This window comes from Gossypium raimondii, chromosome 5 (genome assembly GCF_025698545.1).
Source record: "Gossypium raimondii isolate GPD5lz chromosome 5, ASM2569854v1, whole genome shotgun sequence".
NCBI lineage: Eukaryota > Viridiplantae > Streptophyta > Magnoliopsida > Malvales > Malvaceae > Gossypium > Gossypium raimondii.
The window spans coordinates 44233361-44257834 of record NC_068569.1 but is presented as its reverse complement, the minus strand read 5'-3'; the positions used below and the strand labels follow the sequence as shown (position 1 = coordinate 44257834).

Below are 24474 nucleotides of genomic sequence, written 5' to 3'. Positions count from 1 at the left end.
GCCAGATTTTAATAGCTCCACAATAGTTTTTTATAACAGGGATAGTGAGGTGACTATGACCAGATATCAAATTCATGTCAGATGGAGGAAAATCAATGAGGGAATGGAAGTGGGGTTTTGTAGTATATTATCCTGGTGGAAGAAATATCTTCGAATTCGCAAAATACATCCATGGTAAAGATTTTGTTTAAAGGCAAATTATGGATTTTAAGGAAGTCCTTTCTAAGTTTCGATCAGCGGGGTTTTACCCTTGTTTCTTCATGGGAAGAACAAATTCCTGAAGTTATTGGGAACATATCAGATTAACGTCCATTGGATTCACCAAGCTATCTATTCTAACATTAGGATTCTAAAGGATAATTTAGATCGGCTGAGGTAAAAGCATGGAATAAGAGTGGGAGCGTAATCAGAAATAGTGTTTACAAAAAATCTCAATTTAAGAAGCTCATCCAAGAATTTTTTAAAGGAAGGATGAATCTGTAGGGAGGGTAAGTTTTCTGTCTTGTTTTAATGACTATTTGCAGTTAGGTGTTTTAAGGTTTTGTACCTGAACATTAATGGAAAAAAAAAGATATTATCAAATATTGGTATGGTTTTTTTTTTTAACGTAATATTGGTATGGTACCAAGTAAGCACGCACATTCTACGTTAATAATGGTTAGATAAAAATAATGTAAAAAAAATATTAAATATATGAGGTACTGGTGCGTATCTATTAATATTTTATCACATATTCCAGCTAACTTAAATGGTTAAAACGTGTAACCATTTCAATGAAACACAACGAAAAGGAAACAATAGAAAAATAAGATCAATAGATCACTTTAAAATGGATATTTAAGTAAACAAATAAATAGATAACATGCCATGAACTAAATTACCGTGAAATTCCAAAGTTGCAAAGCTGTAATGCGACAAAACACTGCCCGATTCTGGGAAAATCATAGACCCTCTTCAGCTTCATAACCCAGAGAAATCAGGATGTGTACTCAAAAGGCTGCGGGACCTGAGGTTCATCATCAACCGCCATAGCTGATGAAGAACTCTGTTGCCCTACTGCTGGTCGACCAGTGGTTGGAGATGCTACTGATGCAGGTGCATCTGTTAGAGAGAGCACCTCGGGTTCATTAGGGCGCAGGTCTTTAAGAAGAACAAACCCGGATGGTGCCGATTTCACGGGCACATATCGGTTGTCTTCTAGAAACTTGATGAACTTCTCTTGAGCAGGAACCACTCTGGCTGGATTGGTCAAAATCTCAAATGTCGGCTCTGGCTCCGGCTCTGCTTTCTTCTCTGGAAGGCTATCAACCTGCTCAACATAAAACATCAATGGCAGAAGATAGTAAATACATTTTGGTTGTTCATCACCTGAGCACATCTCAAGCAATCAATGAAAACCTATGATGTTCCGACTTGATTTTTCTTGAAATACCTATTTCTAGCACCCATATCTAACACATATCCGAATATGGATAGGAGAATATGATCCTCCAAAGACCCCCCAAACTATAAGAAAACTCGAGGAAGAAAAAAAGTGAACATAACTCCATCCGGTACTCACATCCAAATTTGAGTAACAAAGAATAAAACAACACATTTCAAGTGATATTTCGACATTAAATTTTTAGAGTTGTATTGGAATTTTAGTCCCAACTCCAGCACAACTCAAGTATGAGTTATAATTAATTCTAATATTCTGAGATATTTAAATTGCCAGTTAATTGATTAGCTCACTGCTCAGTGCACTAAGCCCCCATCAGTCTTAAATTCAAAAACCTAAACCTATTCTTCGACCCTTCATTTTTCTAAGTGTTTGATACATATTTAGATATAAACACACCAATATGATTTCCAAAAAGAACCTCCAAATACATTAAAAAAAAATTAGAAAATATTGAAAAGTTGGACACATACATGTACCTGACACACCTGAATCCATGTAACATAGATCTAGACAATAAAAGACAAGATTTAAACATTGTTCAAACGGATAACTCGATGAATCTTACCTGCATAACTTCCCCATCCTTCTCACTAGATGGTTTCCCTTTTCCGGTATTCAGAGAAGAGGATGAGGACTCCAGCCCAGATGATTTTTCAGCATTAGCCTTTTGTTCTGCCTCTTTCTTTGCCCTAGCTTTAGCCTTTGCTGAAGTTGACAGGACAGCGGTTGGAAGTTTAACAGCTGATGTAGTGGTAGGAGCAGTAGTTGGTTTAGGATACTCAAAAAGAAAAGGTTTTGCATGGGATAAGAACTCAAATCTTGGAACCTTCAGGTCATAGTTCAGTCCAATAAAAGCTGTGGGTGAGAACGACAAGCTCACAAAATAGATGAGAGGATACCAATACCAAAATTGGCTGAAAACCGCAAGACCAACAATGGCGGTGACTTTGTCATGCTTTGTCTTGGAAAGCAATCTTATGGTCACATTCCTCCCACCAGCATCAAGGATCCCAGAGGCCAAGATTGCTCCCATCTTGCTCATTGTATCTTCATGCTTATCACGTATTATCTTTTCCAGTTGTCGCCTGGATTAAGGAGATAAAAAAGGGTAAGCTAAATAAATCAATAATATGTACAACTGTTACTTGAAAAGGAAGAAAAAACACCTGAATGTTCCAACACGTGAATCACTTGCTTCATTGATCTGGACCATGACCATGGCCATTGCAATGAGGGCACCTTGACGAACAAAATCAACAGCATCCAAAGTTAAGGGTTCTAGCAATGATATGGCTTCACTCAATCCTGTGCCAGCACATGATATGCCCACTGCAAGTGCCGCACCATATCGAACATGTGGGTTGTAAGACTCAGATAGTAAAGACACAATTCGAGGAGTCTGCAGTGTTGACCAGACAAAAGGTGAGCTTCAGAAATTTATAGCCCAATGACAGATCCAAAGATATAATACAGTTAGAAAATTATGGACAAAAAGGTGCATAAAACATTGATCACATCCCACACATAGATGAGTGAATACGCAACCTACCTGCGCTGGCTCAGAATATAGGACAAACCCCAGCGCTAAAACAGCAGTTCTCCTTACATCATCACTCACATCCGATACAGCAAAGTGCAGCAGCTGACGAATAGCCTTGTTGTTTGCGGTTCCCCTATAGGCCAATGCTAATGCATACATGCCACCATACCGTAGTATAGGATCTTGATCCTGAGTCATCTGCTCAATTAATGTATCTGCTTCTTCTTCCCTTCCATAAACTGTAAGAGCTATCCCTAAAGCTAAACCCCTGAAACCAAATGGAAGACACAAGTAAAGACCACTAGCAGGATAAAGACCGGTTCGATACCAAGATATCAAACTTTACCTAATAATTTTCTCATGTTGTGTCTCGTGTGCATAAGCAAGCATGTCGCTTGCTTTCTCACTTGCAGTTCCAACCATAAGCAAACCCATACTGATGCCAGCAGCTTCACTGGCAACAGCACTGTCGGTATAAAGCACAGTTTTGACTTCATCATAGATATCTTCATCAGCAGTTCCCAGAGCTGCCAAACCAAGACCTAAGCATGCACCATGTTGGATAACCTGGACAAAAAGCATCCAGTAATTTAGTCCACAAAAACATAATGCTACTTTGTCCAACAATAGAAGACCAATCTGAATCCTCACAAATGGAATAGAGATAAGAACTAACAAACTGATGAGCATGTTTTCTTGTGAGTAGATGGAACTTTGGCTCTTCAGCATGTCTCTTTATTTTCAGGCCTATTTGTTTTTTTTTGGGGGGGGGGGGGGGGAATGAAGCTAATGTCGGCCAAGAAAGTTAGTATACCTCAACATTAGTGTTTCGTAGGCTATCACGAAGGAATTGCTTAATGCCTTCACCATGGTTGGCATGAATGAGACCCAAAGCATACAGTGCACCACCTTCAGAGTATGGACTCCCACCACCACCAGCCCCACCTTGGGGTAGGTATGGAGCCATCAGAGACCTCCCCTGCTGCAGATGTCCTCTGTGAATAACACCAAGCCCAGCTGTTGCACTGAATTTGGCCCAATTTGTAGCCCTACTCAGCCAGTCCTAATGATCAGAATAGTAATAGTAAGTATAAAGTCTAAAAGGGCAAAAAAGAAACAGCAAGATGAATGTTTTACCAGATTGTCCCTCAGGAATGTATCCACAGTTGTTCCAGCATGCATTATAGCATTTGCATAGATTGTAGCACTGTGACAAACGCTATTCCTCATTTCAACAGATTGTTTTATGGTCTTCAAAATTAATAGATCCGATCTAAGATGAAGAGTAACCAGTTAATATCTTGTATGCATCACAAAGAAACATGATATGAATTTATTTCCACCAAAAGATGGTACAAAAGAAATCAATGTCTCACTTGTTATGACTGTACAAGAACTGTAAAGTCAACTGTATTGAGGTCTCTCCAGACAAAATTCCTTTGATTTTTGTCAGCCTCTCAGCATACATAACTTCTTTAGGATCAGCCTCAAGCACATCCGTCATAGAAGCAGAAGAACCATCTATCATCTGAACATCCTCTGCAGCAGTAGAATTTTCATTTTGAATAGGAGCAGGGTCACTGGATTCTGGCTGTAATGATTCTGAAGGCAGAGATTTGGGAGCGGGAAGTCGATCTCTTACATTTAAGAGAAAAGCCTGGTGCTCATTCTCCACAAGATCGAATGCAACTTGGAAAGCCAAAAGAGCATCCTCCTTATTGTCAGAGCGGAGAAGTTTCTCCAATATATTGGCAACACCTTCAGGTTCATCCAAGAACATGAGACACTGAGAAGTACTCAAATAATCAGGAGAAGGCAATTTTTGGTACAATTTAACAAGAAGCTGAAGCACCTGCATGAACCAAAGAATAACCGGCTGGCATTATGGATCTTGCAGAATTTGCAAGGTTGTAATAGAGGAATACAATTTGTTCTAATAAAAGAATATCAAAGAACTAGTAGCAATGGCATTAATACAAAGTACAGATCTTTTATGAACTACTGAAATATCAACCTTACCTCTCGGCGGTATTCTCGGCGATATATAAATGAATGAGAGACATGAGTGGAATATGCTAAAGTGGCATGAACATTATCACTCCTTATTATTGATTCCTCAAGTTTATCCAGTCTCCGGCAGTCGATTGCAACTCCCATCCCTTGTTGGAATTTTCCATCAATAATACACCTAGATTAAAGAACAGTAAGATAGCCAGACTAACTCCAAATATTTACATCAGCTATGAAAGAAAGCTCTATTACTTGTCAAGCATTCTCTCTACAATTGCCTCCAACCTACAGTCAATCTCCGCTGCTCCATCACTAGACTCTGCTGCCTTTGACCGAAGGCTAGCATACTCATCTATTGCCTTGGCTGAAATTAAGAGCATAATAAGTCAACTGCATGGAATATCGAATTTAGAACATGGAATACAACAACAACAAAGTGAATGATTAGGCTCAGTTAAAATCCTTATTAGCAGCAAAATACAACCAAAGCCAACATACTAATGGATTTGAATTATTGAAACTGTTATTAATGATCACAAAATATAGCAAATGACTCAAAGTTGTTACCAAGGAGAGTGTGAACATAATCAGAATCCTCAGAAATATCGAAAAGGGGGCCAGCTCCAAGAGCATAAGACAACGAATCATTGAGTTCCCCCAAGTAATAAAAGACCTGAGGGTAAAAACATTGTGGCCCAGATAAGTATAAGCCAACAAAGTCAAAATTAAATAAAAAAGCAAGTAGAGAGAGGCCATCTACTTCTGTTACTTCTCAGTTTCAAATTGTAAATGCAATCAAACTAAAGTTTAACATATCAAACAGCAGCAGCATTTTTACATGAAAAAAGAATCCAATGAAAATTATAACATTAACATAAGCTTATATATATTTACACACACACACACACACACACATGTTGCTTGTAATAGAAAAGCAGAAGTCACATAGATGAAGATCATGGAGTTTAGATTTTTCTTCTTCCATTTTTTGAAAAGAACTCATCTTTTCAATTTCAAAAAGTATGCTAGTTATACACATTTGATCATTAAGAGGCACATTGATACACATGCAAACAGTAAGGGGAAAGAGAGGAGAACCTTTGAGACAAGTAGCGCAGCAAGTTGTCTCTGATGCTGGCCAAATTCTTCATCTTCATATAAGCTTTCTCTAAAAAATACAAGCATAACATTGTTATTCACATAACTCATTTAGTACTTCTTTTGAACTAAAATTACTACTATTTTAGGCAGATAACTTATACAAACTCTCTAAATAGTGCCAGATAAATTTAAAATAAGCTGAAAGCAGATGAATTAAAGTCATGTTCCCCGTCTTCCCCCAGCCCAAAACAGTTACATGAAATTTTCCAATTAAAGTGAAAATGGAACTTAATTTAGCAGATGTCAGATTTTCATAAAATTACCATCACCATAGTTTTTATTCACTAAAAACTTATAACTTGGTAAGCGAAAAACCATTACCTACATTGCACAATAGTTTCTTCTTTTTCTTTTTTTTTTTTCTTCTTTTTTTTTTTTTTGTTTGTGTGTGTGTGACTAACAAAATAATTGCTTCTAATTCTTCCTAATCTGAAACTTATAAAATAAGTGCAAAACTGCAAAGCATATAGGTCGTCTAAAGCAATCGTTAATCACATACAAAAGTTGTTACAATTTAGTTAAATCACAAAAATTTCACCATTTGTCTACTATAACCTAAGAAACCAAAAATCAAAACCTTTCCAAATCTCCAAAATTCCAAAAGTTACGCTCTTAATGAATTCAAACTACATTCTCAGTCTTTCCTACAGTAGCTAAGCCAAAACACACACACACACACACACAAGGAAAAAAAAAAGCTTTCTTCACTTTGTTTCCTTCAATTTCCCACACTCCAATCAGTTCAAAACAACCAAAACCTAAACCTTAACTAAACAGAAGGAAAGAAAATATCACGAAAACAACCACCATAATAAAGAACAAGGCTTACATAATAGGAATGCTGGTGGAGATCTCTGGCCAAAATTGATCAACGAAACTGATTAGATTAGTGACAGCATGGAACTTCAATTGTGGATGGCTCTCATTAAGCATCGCTAATAAACCTCCAGCGGAGCTGACCATCGTCGCCGCTGCCGTTGCCATTCCCCAAAATAAAAATAAAATAAAAAATACCGACGTTCTATGATTTTGGGAGATTCGTCACTAGAAAGAAAATGGAGGGAAATTGGGTATTTTCGTCGGAGAAAAAAGAACCGTCGACGATACTTAGACGAACCCAAACGATAAAGGGACGACGGAGACAGAAAAATATTTCCGATGCAATATAGTGGGAAAAAATTTGTGGAAATATTAATTTAAGTGCTTGAAATTTTTATTATATTATAAAATTTATATTATAAAAATTTAACTTTTTTACTTACTTAATTTATATTATAAAATTGTTAGTAAATATAAACAAAAATATATATAATTATTTTATTTAATAGAAATATATATATTAATTTTTAAAATCATTTATTTTTAGTTTTTAATCTTATTAATATAATATTTTATTTTATTTTAAATAATTTAATTAAAAATAAATATAATAATTTGAATATCTCATTTAAAAATAATAATAATTTATTTTAACTTTTAATAAAATAACTTAATATTTTCTGTAATAGCAACTTACATTAGGATTGAAACACAACCTAATATCGAAATATATTCAACGAATTTAGTACAACTTTTATTTAAAAATTCAAATTTGATTACCATTTTTTTGTTCTCATTTATTTTGTTATGTAGACCAACTAAATTTTTGAAAACAACAATAAAAGAACTAAATTTAAATTTAAAAAATACAATATATTTAGACTTAAATATAAAATATTCAAAATTTTATTTTATTAGATTTTTCTAAATATTTTAATTTAACTAATAGTACCAGATTTGGTTATTTGCAACTTACTATTGCATTTGATTGGCGGTAAAATGTTTTCCGTAAAATGATTTTTGGAAAATGTTTTACTTTTCTCAAAATGACTTCTTGGAAAATATTTTACGGTGTTTGATTGAATCATGTAAAATATTTTCTCATTGTTTGATGATTTCTGAAAATATTTTAGGAAAAGTTGTTTTTACATATATTAATATATATTAATAAATTTTTATATTTTAAATTGTTTTTACATATATTGCAATGATTTATTTATAATAATACTCAATAATAAGCTACAATATTGATCGTTATAAATTGGAAAAATATTATCCACAATGAGTACTAGTAAGAATATTGAATAATTATAAATTGCTTGAAACCATAATGAGTACTAGAAATAATATTATCCAAATACATAATTAGTAGTACAAATACATAATTAGTAGTACACCACATAGTAACAACATTGTCCAAATGCATAATATTACACCACATAAAAGTATCAATATCTTCAACCCTGAAAAAATTTTTGAAGCCAAATTTTTCTATGCTTATTTTGGCCTCTGATTCATGACTCCCTAGATAATCACACACAGAACACAAGAAGTCATCATCAAATCCTTCTTCCTCCATCGACATCACTTGTTCAGAAGTCAGGTTGTCTTGTCGGCGATAAATTGTTTCAAAGCATTAGCAATTTCGCCAAGTTGCTCACCCACAAATTTAATTTGTTCATCAACGAAACTTTCTTGACCACTTTTTTTTTTACGTTTGGATGTGCCAGATGAAGATACATTTGTTCTTACCTCTTGACCTCTTCATTGTCGCATGATCTACGTGCATTGAATCTTCATTACCATCATCCAAATCTATGTCAGCAAATGTTCTGGCAAAACTCCCTGTTGCCATATCTTTGCCAACAACCACAACCATTTCATCATAATGATCAATGCTTTTATTCAAGAATGGTTCATACTTCTTGTGTGCCTGTTGGATATTTATACACAATTAGAATAACAAGTAAAAAACAATTGAAATATACTTAACATATATATACATATATTAACATCACTGTTGCATCGTATGTCGCTCTATCACATGTGATCATTTTCATGTTATCATCCCATCCAAAACCACTTTCACCTCGAATTTTGCATATAATCTGCCACTGGTTTTTTACTGTCCTCAAATGATTTTCCACGTGCTTCGTATCGCATTGGACTTGGAATCTAGAAGAAATGGCATCGGCAACTCGATTAATAGAAACTGATTTGAAAGTATTAGAAGGCTTATTTCCTTTTCGAGCGTCCTCTGCTAGAATTTCAAGGAAAACATGTTCCATCAGTTTTGTCCACCTGAATTGCTTGGAGGTCCCTTCTTTGTTGCCCTTACCCATTCTACATTAAATAATTGTCATTGTCAATAATTCAATATCCAACAAGCTTAAAACATAATAATCAATTCAATATCCAACAATGTTAAAACATAATCAATATCTAACAAATTCAAGACATATATCAAAATCCAACAATCTAAAATTTCAATATCATTATCCAATCAACATTTACTAAAACATACATAACATAGAAACAATAACCCTAAGCCCTAAATCTACCTAATATTTCTAGCCATATAATCAGTCCACATAGTTTGTGCAATTTCATCTCTCTTAGCAGACCATTCTCTTGCTTCTTGTCTTTCTTCTCGCTCCGTGAGAGTTTGTATTATCGAATCAGACTCAGACGCCTCTATAATCCTTGGTTAAGTAAATCACTAGGATCAACTCCCATTATATGATTATGAATGATAGAACAAGCCAAAACTATATCTACTTGAGTTTGAAAATTCCAAAATGGTTCAAAGATCTAATACACGAAACCGTTTCTTCAAAATCCCAAAACACGTTCAACAAAGTGATCCGTAATGATGAATGGCGAAGATTAAAGAGTTCCTTTGCATTTTCGGGCCCTTCAAAGACAAACTCTTTTAAATGATATCGGACACCACGATATGGGGTAATACATCCAATTCGGATTCCATATCCAGCATCAGCAAGATAATATTTACCTACAATTTTACAATACATAAATTAATACTAATAAACTATGAGCTTACTAGAACTATTTGTGATAAATATTACCTTCCGGAATTCTTAATCCTGTTGGGCGTGAAAGTGCATCATTTAAAATACGAGAATCATGTGCACTACCTTCCCAACCAGCTAGAACATAGGCAAATTTCAAATCAAATGTAATGGCAGCCAATACATTTTGTGCCGTCCCCCCTTTACGGCTACAAAATCTTCCTTGCATGCTAGGTGGAACGGATGCACGAATATGAGTTCCATCTAATGCTCCAATACAATCTTTAAAATAAGGATAAAACCTTGGATTGTTTCTAATTTCACTAGGAGTTGACTCATCAAGTAATCTAATAACTAGTCTATACAATTTCAAAATAGCTCTCAATACAACCCTAAAGTAATGGTGAACTGTCTGAGTTGATCTATAATATCTAGATCCAATCACTCGAAACCTTACATTATGACCAATTATATGTAAAAATATAACTACTTGCTCCCTAATATTGATAGATTTAGACGATTGTAACAAATTATTCCTACTAAGAATATCACATAAATTAAAAAAGGCGATCGGTCTCATCCTCATCACATCAATACAATGCTAGTCACCATTATATAAAATACTATTAATATAATTTTCTCTTTCATAATCTCGATTCACACGAGGGAGAGAAGCAATTTCCTTCCTAATTTCTAATTTTTTAATCCAAAGAGCCCCAAAAGCTAAAACTGAAGCCACGACTCCGGCAATTGCCATTTGATGTTGATTACAATCCATCTACACAAAATTATGCCACACAAATATATGATCATTACAAAAAAGATGCAAGATTTTCATAAGATCACATAAAGTTGCCATGACTATGCATACATGCATATCAAGCTAATTGCTATAATTAATACAAACCTTCAATAAATGATTTGGTTAATACAATACTTCAACATATTTGATAAGCATATGAAAATGAAAGCATGACAAATTAGTTTTATTGTAGGAAATTGCAATTGCTCCAAGATTTTGTTTTATATTATTAGGATTTCAATATCATGTATAATTATTTAATTAATCATGAATTTGAATGGGAAATTGCAATAGTGGATGGTAATGAGTTGAATAAACATGGAGTATTAGTCTTGCCCATGATTATTGTAGTTCAATGATTACTATATAATATGTTGTCAATATTTAGGTATACTTGAATATTTTATATACATAATTAATGGTGAATGTATTAAGGAAGCGTGTCTATTATAACGATTTGATTAAATTAATTATTTATTATTAAATAAATTAATTTTATTTATATATATTAAGAAGAATCAAATAAGTAAAATTGGAATAGAGTTAATATTTCTTGTTTAAAAATATCATTCATTAATTTAACAAAGTTAATATTTTTAAAAAGGATTTATGGTTCGTAAAAGAAATCTTTTGTTTGAAATGAATTGCAATCGGAAAAATAAATGTTAAGCTTATTACAAATTGGACTTATTTAACTTCTTTCTAATAATATAGAGATTAAATTAATTCATTTAATAATAAAAAATTAATTTGATTCGATTCCTATAATAGAAAACCTCCCAAATACTTAACCTAAAATCTTAAAATATTTTAGTTGACTTGTTATAATAATTTGAAACTTTTATATATTTGTTTTTTTTAAATATAGTATCTTTTCATTAAATTAATTAAGGTTTGATGAATTTATGAGTAATTTGAAAACCGTATTAAATATATATATGCCTTTCTAATCCCCACAAGAATTAAAAAAATAAAATTTAGTCAAGCTTATTAAAACCTCCAATGGACTTCTGAGACAATTCAGTATCCTAAACACTTCAAGTCTGTAATTACAGCAGGCACTCTATATTAATCAAAACTCCCCACTTCCTAAAAGGTTTCAGTTAGAGTATTCTACAACAAAAAATCCCTGTATAAAGCATCCATTAATTTTATGCCCTTCTAAAACTAAAGATTAACTCCTAACATAAAAAAAAAAAGGTAGTTTCAAGTCTCAGCCACTACAAAAGCAGAACCTTATCAAACTGGACTTAACTTTCTCCACAAACTCATTATTCTTAAATCCAGCAAAAATTTGTTAATATATTTGGGAGATAAACATGTTCGGTTAACTTGAAAGGTAAAGAAATTCTGCTGATGATTGATCAGACCATCGCCTACAATTGCTGCAGATTACCAGTAAGCTTGAATTACAATTTTTGACCAAATTTATTTAATACCTTAATTTGTTATGCATTATTTGTTACCCATTTTCAGGACCACGTGTAGTTTATAGAGGAAAATAAAATTTGGGACCATTACCAGGAACAACAGAACAACAAGAACGGCATTGAATCTTTTTCAAGCAACAGGAACAACATTGAAAGAGATGAAATTAGGGTGTTAGGGTGCAATTTTTTTCAATTTTCCTTTCCATTTAACATTATTCACTCATGTAAATTTCTTTTGTTTTTTCCAGCATAATACGAACTGTAATCATAATCTTTGGACTCTTAAAAAGCCAAACATTTTGTTTTTTCAATTTTCCTTTCCATTTTGCAGGTAGAGATGAAGAAGCCAAACATTTTCTCTCTTAAAAAGAATCATCCTTTAGTAGCAAAAATTGAAAGAGAAGACATAACTATCTCTTTGCTAACTGATTTGGCCATGAAAGTATCCAAATTACCCATTTTCCAGTTAACCTAGAAACTGTTTGCAAAAAACATTTGCAGAAAACTACTCATTTGCAGAAAACACATCTACAACAAAAACTTGCAATAAAACTTGCAGAAATCAACAGATCCCCTAACATAGAGCTTGCAATTTTACCTTCGATAAACCAGCAGAGGTGAACCGGCACGCTAACGAGGCAAGCAAAGAGAAGAGGTGAACTAGCAGAGAAGATGAGGCAGAGATGATGATGCTGCAATTGATAGGGTGAATAGAGGAGCTGTGGAAAGTGTGAAGAGAGGAACCGTGGAAAGGGTGAAGAGAGGAGCTGTGGAAAATTTCTTACCGATTTCTAAGGGGTAAGACATTTTCCGGAAGGATGAGAGGATTTTACCCGTGTTGCGGAATTGATTTTCCAAAAGGAAAATATTTTCCTCCAATCAAACACCGGAAAATGGGGAAAACCAATTCCGAAAATGGTTTTCCCCCTATCTAACAGACCCTTAATGTTAATTGCTTTATTTATTTCAAGGGTGATATCACATTTAGTACTATACTTTCATAAAATGTTCAATGCAACACTTATACTTTGAATATATCAAATTGGTATTTGAATTATCTAAATGGTTTTATTGCACAACATAATTTCAAAAATTTCCACAAAACTTGAACCATGTGTTTTTTTTACGAAAATAAATTTTACCAAACTTAGTAGTTGTGTTTCTATACTAGCAAGATTTTTTAGTTCCTAACTTTCAACCAAACAATCTTTTCGCTATCCCCAAACCCTTAATTGCTCGTCTCTTATCACGAACCAAACACAGAATGAAAACTATAACTTTCCAGTGGAGAAAGTTCACTTTCTCTCTGGTAACCAAAATCGAAATGACTATCACAAATACTCATGAAAAAATAGAATTTATTTTGTAACTAGATAAATTTTCCTAAATTTCGATAGAGTATCCATGTATAATTGATGTGTCTATTTGGATATTACATAATCCTTACTTACAAGGAAATATCACAAGAGTTCTACTTGAACAAAAATAGAAAGAAAAAAACAATATTTTAGTAGGAAACTCAGAGTAAAATAGAACTCATTAGGTCGGGTGGCACAAACTAGGTTTCCTGGACTTAATGTGCCACCCACCTCATGCTATAATGGATTTTTGGGCCTTTGTCATGTATTGAGTACAATTATATATGTGATCTAATTTTAATTTTAATTAAAACAAGCTTATATAATTATTCAACCCAATAACTAGTTTTATATTCCCAAAATATTATTTTATTTAATTAAATTATTTTCTCAATCCAATTCTAATTCCATCAAAATCATGACAATTTTATTGTATTAGAATCTACGAGTAAATACATTTAATCATCATGTTCAGTAAAACTACAATGACTAATTAATTTAATTTTTTACCCTTAACTCAATTATTTAATTACAATAAATTTAATAATAAATCAAAGAAATTAATTTAATTTCTAAGTCATCTTTTGTTCTAGCACCCTACACCTGACCTAGACGACGAGTTATAATGAGAGTGACACATTACGTTTCCAAAGCAACTCATTCTATCGTCATATGATAAGTTCATTAAGTAATTTGAATTTAAACATATTTATAAAACCATTAAATAATAATATTCAATTTGAGGACTTTAAAACCAAGTTGAAAACATTCTAAAATGATTTCTAGATGTCTGGCGGTGAATGGGATTGAGTACGGGTCTTTGGGAGTCAAAAAAACTCAAATCATGAGAGGGTCTCATGTCAGCCATAGTTGTATCAGTACAAGTCCCTACTACTGTAACTTTTTGCTCACTACCATACTTGTATCAACACAATTGATCCCAAGTTTTTAAACAACTATGCTAGGACCCAAAAATCACCTCAAAACTCACCTAATTTGACCCTCAACATTACCATATCAAACCAATGACTTATAATACTCAAAAGCCAAGTTCAAAACATCTTTCATACTCTCAACAACACCTCCAAGTGCTAATATAATGATTATGCTTAACAATCAAGTAACCTTACTTAAAAATCAAGCAACCAAATATTCAAATGCATATTCTTCATATATCTAATTTATACTTCAACTAGGACATTGGACATAACATAATATATGCATACATGCTTTGTCCTTAACTTATAAACAAATTATACAATCACTCAAAACACCAAAGTGACTAATATTAACATAGTAGACTCCAACTATTTCCTATTCACTTAGGTACATGCCAATACAGGACTAAACTCAAGAGACTCAAAACAAACATTGCTTAAGCTGAGATAGAGGATTTGGATTCACCAAAAAGTCTCTAGCTATCTGGACCTACTCGCCACCTGCTGATCGTTGCCAAACGTGCGAACGTACGGCCTAAAAATACTACAACAGAAAGATATGAAATTAAAGCAATGGTGTCCACAAGTATAAGGGTCAAATTGTAATATAGTATTGTACAATGGGGTACAGAAAATATTTCGCGGATCATACCCAAGGAATGATGGACTAAACTTGATATTTTTTTCTACAGTAATGGGTCTAAATAGTAATAACTGAAAATTATATTACAACAAATAATAGTAAATTTTAAGATCATAAAATAAACTAAAATTATTGAAAATAAATAAATAATTAAAGAAATCTTGAATAACAGGTAGAAGATTAACTCACTTCAGTATTTGTAATGAACTTCAAAACTTGAGTTTTAGATAATTAGCTAATAACTAACCAATTATTACCTCTAAGCCTCTAACTGATTAATTAATAAAAAACCACTTATCTCTTGACCTCGTAGTTTAAATCGAGATAAATTATGAGGTGCTCGATATACTTATCCCTTCGACCTATCTACCTAGATTACTTCCTAGGGTTGTCAATTCTAATTTCTACAAGTTTGTTAGTAGTGTATGAGAATAGGCATTCCTGCTAACAATGAGTATCCTTTTGACCCAGAGATCGAAAGAACTTTGCGAAGAAGGAGAAAAAAATTGAGAAAAATAGCCAGAAACGGGAATGATCCCTGTCTCAACGATAATCCAAATGGTTAGGATGTTAATCCTCCTGTTCGTCAGGTGATAGATGACTGAGATAGACCAACCCGAGAGCATGTTGTGCCAATTTTGGGTGACCTAAATCCAGGGATGGTCAGAACACAAATACAGGCTCAGCATTTTGAACTGGAATCGGTAATGTTTCAGATGTTACAAATAGTAAGACAGTTTGGTGGACTGCCCACTGAAGATCCAAGATTGCATTTATGACTTTTCCTAGAAGTTTGTGACTCGTTTAGGTAATAGGGTGTTCTTGAAGATGCCCTGTGCTTTAAGAGATCGTGCGAGAGCATGGCTAAATGTTTTACCTTCGAGAATAGTGACATCATGGAATGATCTTTTCCAGAGGTTTTTGCTACGGTATAATCCACCAAATATGAATGCCAAGCATAGAAATGACATCACGTATTTTTGAAAGTTAGAGGATGAAACATTATATGAAGCTGAGGAACGATCTAAAGATTTAATTCGAAAATGTTCGATGCATGGATTTCAGCACTGGACTCAAATGGAAATATTCTATAATGGGTTGAATGCATATACGCGAATGGTAATTGATGCATCTACCAATGGTACATTATTGGATAAATCTTACAATGAAGTATATGAGATTTTGGAAAAGATTGCCAACAATGACTATTAGTACCTTACCACAAGAGTTGGGACGTATAAGAGAGTTGTTGGTACCATGGAGCTCGATGTAATTACTTCGTTGATAGCCCAGGTATCTTCTTTAGTTAATATGATCAAAACAATGAAGAAGCCCACTGCAACTCAGGAGATGAACTCAACCGAACTGTCATTCGTTTATTGTGGGAAAGATTATGTGTTTGATGAATGCCTATCAAACCCAGCATCGGCATACTACATGGGTAATTTTAACCGAAATAATAATCTCTATTCCAATACTTACAATCCAAGGTGGAAGCAGCATCCGAATTTTAGTTGGAATAATCAAGGTGCGGGGAGTCCACACAATGTTCCAAGATAAAATATTCACAATGCACTGCCCTGTTATAATCATCCTATGTCAAGGGAAAATGCTCTACAAGGTCAGGTATCATCTTCTAATTATATTAAATCTTTGTTGAAGAAGTATATGGCCAAAAATGATGTTGTGATTTAAAGTCAAGCTGCGCCTCTCTGAGCTCTTGAAAATCAAGTGGGGCAAATAGCGAACACTTTAAATTTAAGACCATAAGAAGCATTGCTAAGTGATACTGAAAATTCGAGAACCCGAGGGAAGGAGCGGTACAAGGCCATCACTCTTAAAAGTGGGACTCAGTTGGATAAAGTTGTTTAAGATGCCACAATAGAGGAAGAAAAATCCAGTCGCAATCATGAAAAGATCTCAAAACCTACTAAACAACAGATAACACTTGAAAAGGGTACACAGAGAAATGTTAAAGACATATTGTTAATGAAGTGCAGATTAGGAGAGTTTGAAACTTTTGCTCTCACTAAAGGGTGCACAGCAATGTTGATGAATAAACTACCTCCGAAGCTAAAAAATCTAAGAAGTTTCACTATCCCCTGTTCAATTGGAAATTACTATGTTGGTAAGGCATTATGTGATTTAGGAGCGAGTATAAATCTAATGCCAATGTTTATTTTCAAGAAGATAGGACTTGGGAAAGCAAGACCTACTACGGTGACTTTGCAATTAGTTGATCAATCCTATGTCCATCCAAAAGGTAAAATTGAGGATGTGCTGGTAAGAGTAGATAAATTTATCTTTCGTGCTGATTTTCTCATTTTATAATTTGAAGCTAATCAAAACGTGTCAATTATTCTTGGAAGACCTTTTCTTACTACAAGCAGAACTCTAATTGATGTACAAAAAGGTGAACTGACCATAAGGGTAAATGATCAACATGTTACTTTTAATGTTTTTGATGCTTTGAAATGTGTAGACGAAAATGAAGAATGCCACACCATTGGTTTGATAGAAACAGTAGTAGAGGAATTCACCAAACTTTGCCACAATAATTCTGATATTAACGAAGACTCACTAGAAAGGATTGACAAAGTAAGTTTAGAAGAACTCGGTGAATTCATGGAAGCCAAATAGATAGTAGAGTGGTCGAGGAAAAAGTTTGACTCTTTGGATCTATCGAATCATTCATTCAAGCCTCCTAAACCTTTTATAGAGGAACCTCCTACATTGGAGTTGAAACCTTTGCCGCAACATTTAAAATATGAATACTTGGGAGATAACACCTTATCATTTGTGATTTCTGTGGAATTGACATCTGAACAAGAGGTCAAGTTGTTGGAAGTCCTTGATGATTTAAAAAGGCATTAAGATGGCCCCTTGCTGGTATAAAGGGAATTAGTCCTACGTTTTGCATGCATAAAATCTTGTTAGAGGATTGCCACAGCAAGTCTATTGAACAGCAGAGAAGATTGAATATGATAATGAAAGAAGTTGTTAAGAAATAGATTATCAAGTGGCTTGATGCTGACATTATTTACCCAATCTCAAGTAGCTTGTGGGTAAGCCCTTTACAATGTGTCCCTAAGAAAGGAGGCGTCACAGTGGTTAGCAATGATAATAATGAGCTCATACCAACTCGCACGGTCACTTGATGAAGAGTGTGCATGGATTATCGAAGCTTAACAAGGCAACTAGGAAGAACCATTTCCCTTTGCCATTTATTGATCAGATGTTGGACAGGTTAGCAAGGACAGCTTTCTACTATTTTTTGGACGGTTATTCAAGGAATAAACAAATTACCATAGCTCCCAATGACCAAGAGAAAATAACTTTCACGTGTTCATATGGTACTTTTGCGTTTAAACAGATGTCGTTCAGATTATGTAATGCCCCGAAAACTTTTCAACATTGTATGATGGTCATATTCTCGAATATGATAGAGAATTTCCTTGAAGTTTTCATGAATGATTTCTCTGTATTTAGCAACATTTTGAAGATTTTTTGAAAAATCTAGAATCAATTTTGTGCCGTTGTGAAAAAGAAATATTGTCTTGAGCTGGGAAAAATCTCACTTCATGGTTCGTTAAGAAATTGTCTTAGGGCATAGGATATCACAGCGAGAAATTGAAGTAGACAGTAAAAATTGAAGTAATAGAAAAATTTCCACATCCCGCCAATGTCAATGGTGTTAGAAGTTTTCTAGGTCATGCAGGATTTTATAGAAGATTCATTAAGGATTTTTCGAATTTATCTAAACCTTTGTGCACACTACTGGAGTAAGATAGATCCTTCAATTTTGATGAACATTGTTTGGTGGCTTTTAATGAATTAAAGAAAAGACTGGTAGCAACACCAATTGTAGTAGCTCCAGAATGGACCTTACCATTCGAACTCATGTGCGATCTAGTGACTATGCCATGGGAGCAGTTTGGGGCAGAGGAGAAACAAAATACTGCATGCAATATATTATGCTAGCAGAACTCTAACAGACGCACAACTTAATTTACCACTACAGAAAAAGAGTTGTTAGATGTGGTGTTCATGTTCGATAAATTTTGCCTTATCTAGTGAGTACCAATGTCACAATTTACACATACCACTCGGCTATTAAGTACTTGGTGCTTAAGAAAGATGCCAAGTTGAGATTGATTATGTGGATATTGTTACTACAAGAGTTTGACTTAGAGATTCGGGATCGAAAGGGAACTAAAAACTAAGTGACTGATCATTTGTCAAGGTTAAAATTGGGTAATGAAGATGGCAGTGATAACTTTATTAAAGAAGATTTTCCAAATGAAAAATTGTTAGTTGCCAAGGCATTACCTTGGTATGCCGACATAGTGAATTTCTTGGTAAGTGGTGTGATGCCGCCCAATTTAAACACCCACAAAAGGCAAAAAATTCTTCATGATGCTAAGCAATATTATTGGGATGAACCCTTCTTTTTTAAACATTGTGCTGATCAAATCATTCGAAAGTGTGTCCCTGATGATGAAATACACAGTATTTCGTAGCATTGTCATTCAGCTCCTTATGGAGGACATTTTGGAGGAATGAGAATTACTGCTCAAGTACTTCAGTCGAGATTCTATTGGCCAAATCTATTCAAAGATGCTCATGAATTTTGTCAATTGTGTGACCGTTGTCAAAGAACGAAGAACTTATCTAAGAGACATGAAATGTCGCTACAAAGTATACTGGAGGTTGAGTTATTTAATGTATGGGGAATAGACTTTATGGGTCCATTTCCACTGTTAGTAGGCAAATTATATATACTTTTGGTGGTAGATTATGTTTCTAAATTGGTAGAAGCGATAGCCCTAACTACTAATACTACTAAGTCAATAACGAAGTTCCTACATAAGAACATTTTTCCAAGATTTGGTACACCTAGAGTCATTATCAGCGATGAAGGATCCCATTTTGATCGTAAACTAGTGGCCAATGCCTTATGCAGGTATGGGTGAATCATAAGATTGCTACGGCATATCATCCCCAGACAATTGGACAAGTTGAGATTTCTAATAGAGAAATTAAACAAATTTTGGAAAAAGTGGTGAATCCATCTCGTAAGTATTGGTCCACCAAACTGGATGAAGCTTTGTGGGCCTATCGAACTGCGTTTAAAACACCATTAGGGATGTCGCCTTTTAAACTTGTTTATGGGAAGCCATGTCACTTACCTGTTAAGCTTGAGAACAAAGCATTTTAAGCTATCAAGAAACTGAACATGGACTGGGCTACTACTGGCAATAAAAGGTTGTTAGATTTGAATGAAATAGAAGAGTTTCTGGCACAAGCATATAAAAATGCTAAACTATACAAGGCAAAGACCAAGCGATGGCATGATAATAAAATTATGCCAAGACAATTTGAACTAGGACATCATGTATTATTGTTTAATTCTAGACTCAAATTGTTCCCTAACAAATAGAAATCTCGCTGGTCAGGATCTTTTGAAGTAGTTCAAGATTCTCACATGGAGTTGTTATTATCAAAGACATGAAAATGGGTGTTACATTCAAAGTCAATGGTCAATGCTTGAAGCACTACTGGGGTGCTCATGTGGACTGTGACAAGCAAAGCATCGACCTTCAAAATGCTTGAGTTAACAATTTTTTATTTTATTTTATTTATTTATTTTACTTTAAATTCATATTTTTAGTTAGTTATGTTAGTTAGTTATGTCCAAATTTTTTATTTCGTGTCGTTTTATTTTTATTTTTTTTATATATTAGTGTAATTTTTGAAAGGCATGATAAAAGAATCAAACTTATTAGTGTGTACTGGGAGGATGATTTTCGTAGCGTTATAGAGGAGCATTATGTCATGACAAACTGGATGATGAGGTGTTAAATTATCAAGGGTTGACCGGGTAGGAAAGTGCAAATAAGAGATTTCTTGTGTAGATTAACCTAGTAATTTTTTTGGGAAACCTTAGGAAGACAACCTATATTATAGGGGTAGGTCATTTTATCTTTTCTCCCCCCTCCAAAAAAAATTGTTTCTTTTCTTCTCTCCAAGTCACAAACTTCCCTAGCACATTTCATCTTCCCTAGAATTATCATCATTAACCCCATTATTTACCTCTCCCCAACTATTCACAATTTACATTTCTCATAAAGCTCCCACATTTATGATTTCTTTATCTTTAACCTCTACTCTATTTTCTTTACACTACATCTCTCAAAGATTTCTCTTTATTCTTTCTTAATGGCTATAGTCAAGAATGCTTCTAAAATTGCTGAATCATCGAGCACTGGCGCTTCCTAACCAAATACATTCTTCAACTCTGCTGTAACCACAAGGTACTCAAATAATATTCTAAAGCATCCCTTTTATTTTGAGCAGGGATTCTTGTTTAAGGATGAACCCCATATGGGATATAACGAGTTTGTATCATCGATAGTAGAGCAACATGGGTAGGGCATTTTCTGTTTGCACCTAAAGTATATTTTGGGCAAAGTAGTTAGGGAGTTTTATGCCCATGTGAACTCCCCTGATTCTCCTTTCATCCATGCGCGAGGCACTTTTGTACCGTTTGATAAGGTTTGTATAAATGCCCAATTTGGTCTTAGAGAGGAATAAATTGAACATACCGAGTTTGCGAATAACGTCACAACTGAGGGTTTGACATGATTTTTGAAGGATTTATGTGTCGAGGGCACACAATGGATTGTCTCTAGTTAGGAATGCTATACTGTTGAAAAGGCTTCACTGAAACTGATTGGGAAGGTGTGGTATCATTTCTTGAAAAAGTTGACTTATGTCATCCATGCACAATACCACCATTTCAAGGAAAGTATGCTTTTGTTGCATCCTATTATAAAAGGAAGAATGATTAATGTGGGAAGGATCATCTTTCAAGAAGTCCATCGTTGTACTGAGAAGAATGTTGGAAGTTTAAATTTTCCTTCTCTCATTATTGCATTATGTATGACCACTAATGTTCCTCTTACTGATAATGAAGATATTACCCCTAATCAGGGTGGACTAACAAGGGTAATTTTTGCCAAGCTCCAAGGCAGTCACACTGTCTTGGTAACTCAACAGAGTCAGGCTTCTACTGCCACGTGCATTCCTACGGTAGCACCTTCAGTCACTCGAGTCTCATTCGACCAGCAAATATTGAATTCCCTAAAACAACTAGAGCAAAAAAGATGTCCCTATTTGAAAGTCAGTAGTACCAACTAACTAAGAGTTAGTCCAGGCTAAAGAGCAGTAGGCTTAGTACTGGTTAAATGTGAGGGATAGGGATTTGGTAGTTAAGCAATCTCTGCAAAAGAATTTTTCGAAGCCAATGCCAGAATTTCCTGTCTTCCCCACGATTTTGCTCTTTTCTGCTGAGACGAAAGCAAAACCAGCTCCAACTACTGCCAGAGCTGACTCGGTAAATGAAGAGACTAATACTGATGTTAGACAAGCTACTGAGGAAATCGAGAAGTCAACATCCGTTGAGCTTGGGAAGGATAAAGAAGGAAATGAAGGACATAATGACCCTACTACTACTACAACTCTTGCCACTAGAAAAGGTAAAACTCCTGTACCACTATCTCCACCAGCCTCTATGACTGCACAGATCGTGCAATTGATCAGTTGATCAATGATCTCACGGAGACCGATAAGGAAGGCGAAGATATAAACTCCATGAAAAGGAAGATGAGGTACAAGGTTAGTGCCCGCAAGTCCACACGAAGAATTGAATAAAGCACCTACAATACAGTCCAAACTAGAAAAGTTTTTTTTTCTTTTGATGATCATGCATTTCATTTCATTTTTGCCATGACATTTGTCTATCCATAGCTATATTTTTATTACATGCACATGCATTGAGGATAATGCATTCCTTAGATTTGGGGGTGTATTGTGAATTTAGGTTACATTTTATATAATATAGATGTTTTACCATTGTATTGTAACCTTCGAAGTACTATTTTGTCTATAAGAAATACAATTTATACTTATGATGTTCAATGATGAGTTTACATTTTTCGATATACCTAGAACATGTGATAGTGGATTGGGTGAATTTAACTTAGGTTAAGATGCTTGAAAATTAATTCTTAAAAATATGATGTCTTATACTCAGTATGTTTGTTTTTTTTTTTGGGGGATATAGTAAGTATCTTTTAATAAACTTAGGGATTTTTAAAGCCAAGCATTAGTTATATTGCCACAACATTATTTAAATAAAGGATAGTAGGCACTACAATGTTTAGAATTGCCAAGTAGGCCAGTATCTCTTTGTTTGCTCCATCATGCTGTTGATTAGAAAGGTGAGTTTAAGCAAGAGTGGTTTTCATGGAAATAAAATTAGGGGCACTCCGCTGTAGCAAAAAGGACTGAGTAGCTAAGGATGTAGTTGTATGCTCCATCCATCTTTTTAGTCAAAATTTTGAGTTTCATGGGTGACTTTTGGTTTAAATTGTGACATGATTAAGTACTCAACAATTCGGTGTATGCTCCACTGTGATTGTTAAGTCAAAGAATTTTGTAACATGCTAAATACCCTAATAATAATACCATTAAAAAAAGCATAACTATGATTAATATATTTTGAGTAGGCTTAAAGCAAGTAATTTATGTTTTGGTAATAAATGAACTAAGTAAATTAGAAGATGGTTGTTATAGTCCAAAAGAGAGAATACATGAGTACTTAGGAGATTCTGTGTTTAGGGAGAAATTTTTGCACTATCTTTATTGAGGAACCTTTTGACACTCGAACGAGTTTTAGGAAAAAGGAGATTGCTGAGAACTAATGTACTTGTTGTTCTTCGAATATTCTGGCAATATGAGTTAGTTTAGTGCGCTGGCAAAATGTTGGCATTTATGCATGCATGCATATTTTGCATGAGGACAAGCAATAACTAAGGTTTGGGGGTGTGATAACTCTTGGAAAGAATCATATTTCATGCATTTGGACCTAGTTAATTGTATGTACTTAAGTACATCTAGTTACATTTTAGGACATTTTATTAGTATTTTTAGCATTGCATTAGAAATTGGGTTCCATTTAAATATTAGGTAGTTTTACTTGCTCGTGGAAGTGCAGTTTTGTGGTACTGGCAGGTGCATGATGAGGAATAAGAAATAAAAGAGTGAAGTTTTGCCGGAGCAAAAGGGTGGTCAGATTGCCAACTCGTATGCCATGGAAATGCCAGGAAGGTGTCTAGTCAGCATTCAACGCATATCAGTTTCAACCCAACTCAACTTGTACCAGATAAATCTGCCTAGAAAAGAGGAGAAGATAAAACTTGGGTTGTTGGAATTATCTTAAAAAGGGAAAAAAATAAT

At 34.3% G+C, this 24474-nt stretch overlaps 1 protein-coding gene and 1 non-coding gene across 2 annotated transcripts; both read right to left on the bottom strand.

The window, feature by feature from the left end:
• Positions 1–669: 669 nt before the first annotated feature.
• LOC105766170 (26S proteasome non-ATPase regulatory subunit 1 homolog A) lies at positions 670–7337 on the bottom strand. The gene is made up of 13 exons (XM_012585515.2): positions 6985–7337; positions 6093–6162; positions 5562–5667; positions 5247–5358; positions 5004–5172; positions 4361–4836; positions 4122–4257; positions 3799–4047; positions 3331–3551; positions 2994–3252; positions 2611–2843; positions 2010–2529; positions 670–1309 (listed from the first exon to the last, which is right to left on the bottom strand). Exons 1-13 carry the CDS (start codon positions 7137–7139, stop codon positions 977–979), a joined length of 3039 nt encoding a protein of 1012 aa, XP_012440969.1. The 5' UTR covers positions 7140–7337; the 3' UTR covers positions 670–976.
• Positions 7338–16128: 8791 nt separating this feature from the next.
• Positions 16129–16235, bottom strand: LOC128041468 (small nucleolar RNA R71). The gene has a single exon (XR_008196489.1). It is a non-coding gene; the product is annotated as a small nucleolar RNA R71 (small nucleolar RNA).
• Between the last annotated feature and the right edge of the window lie 8239 nt (positions 16236–24474).

Bases quoted from the DNA above. Each gene is read 5' to 3' on its own strand.
- LOC105766170 (XM_012585515.2), bottom strand. From the start codon at position 7,139: ATGGCAACGGCAGCGGCGACGATGGTCAGCTCCGCTGGAGGTTTATTA. The intron at 6,163-6,984 runs GTAAGCCTTGTT...TGTATTTTTTAG, and splicing joins TCCACCAGCATTCCTATTAT to AGAAAGCTTATATGAAGATG. The intron at 5,668-6,092 runs GTTCTCCTCTCT...TTTTACCCTCAG, and splicing joins CTGCGCTACTTGTCTCAAAG to GTCTTTTATTACTTGGGGGA.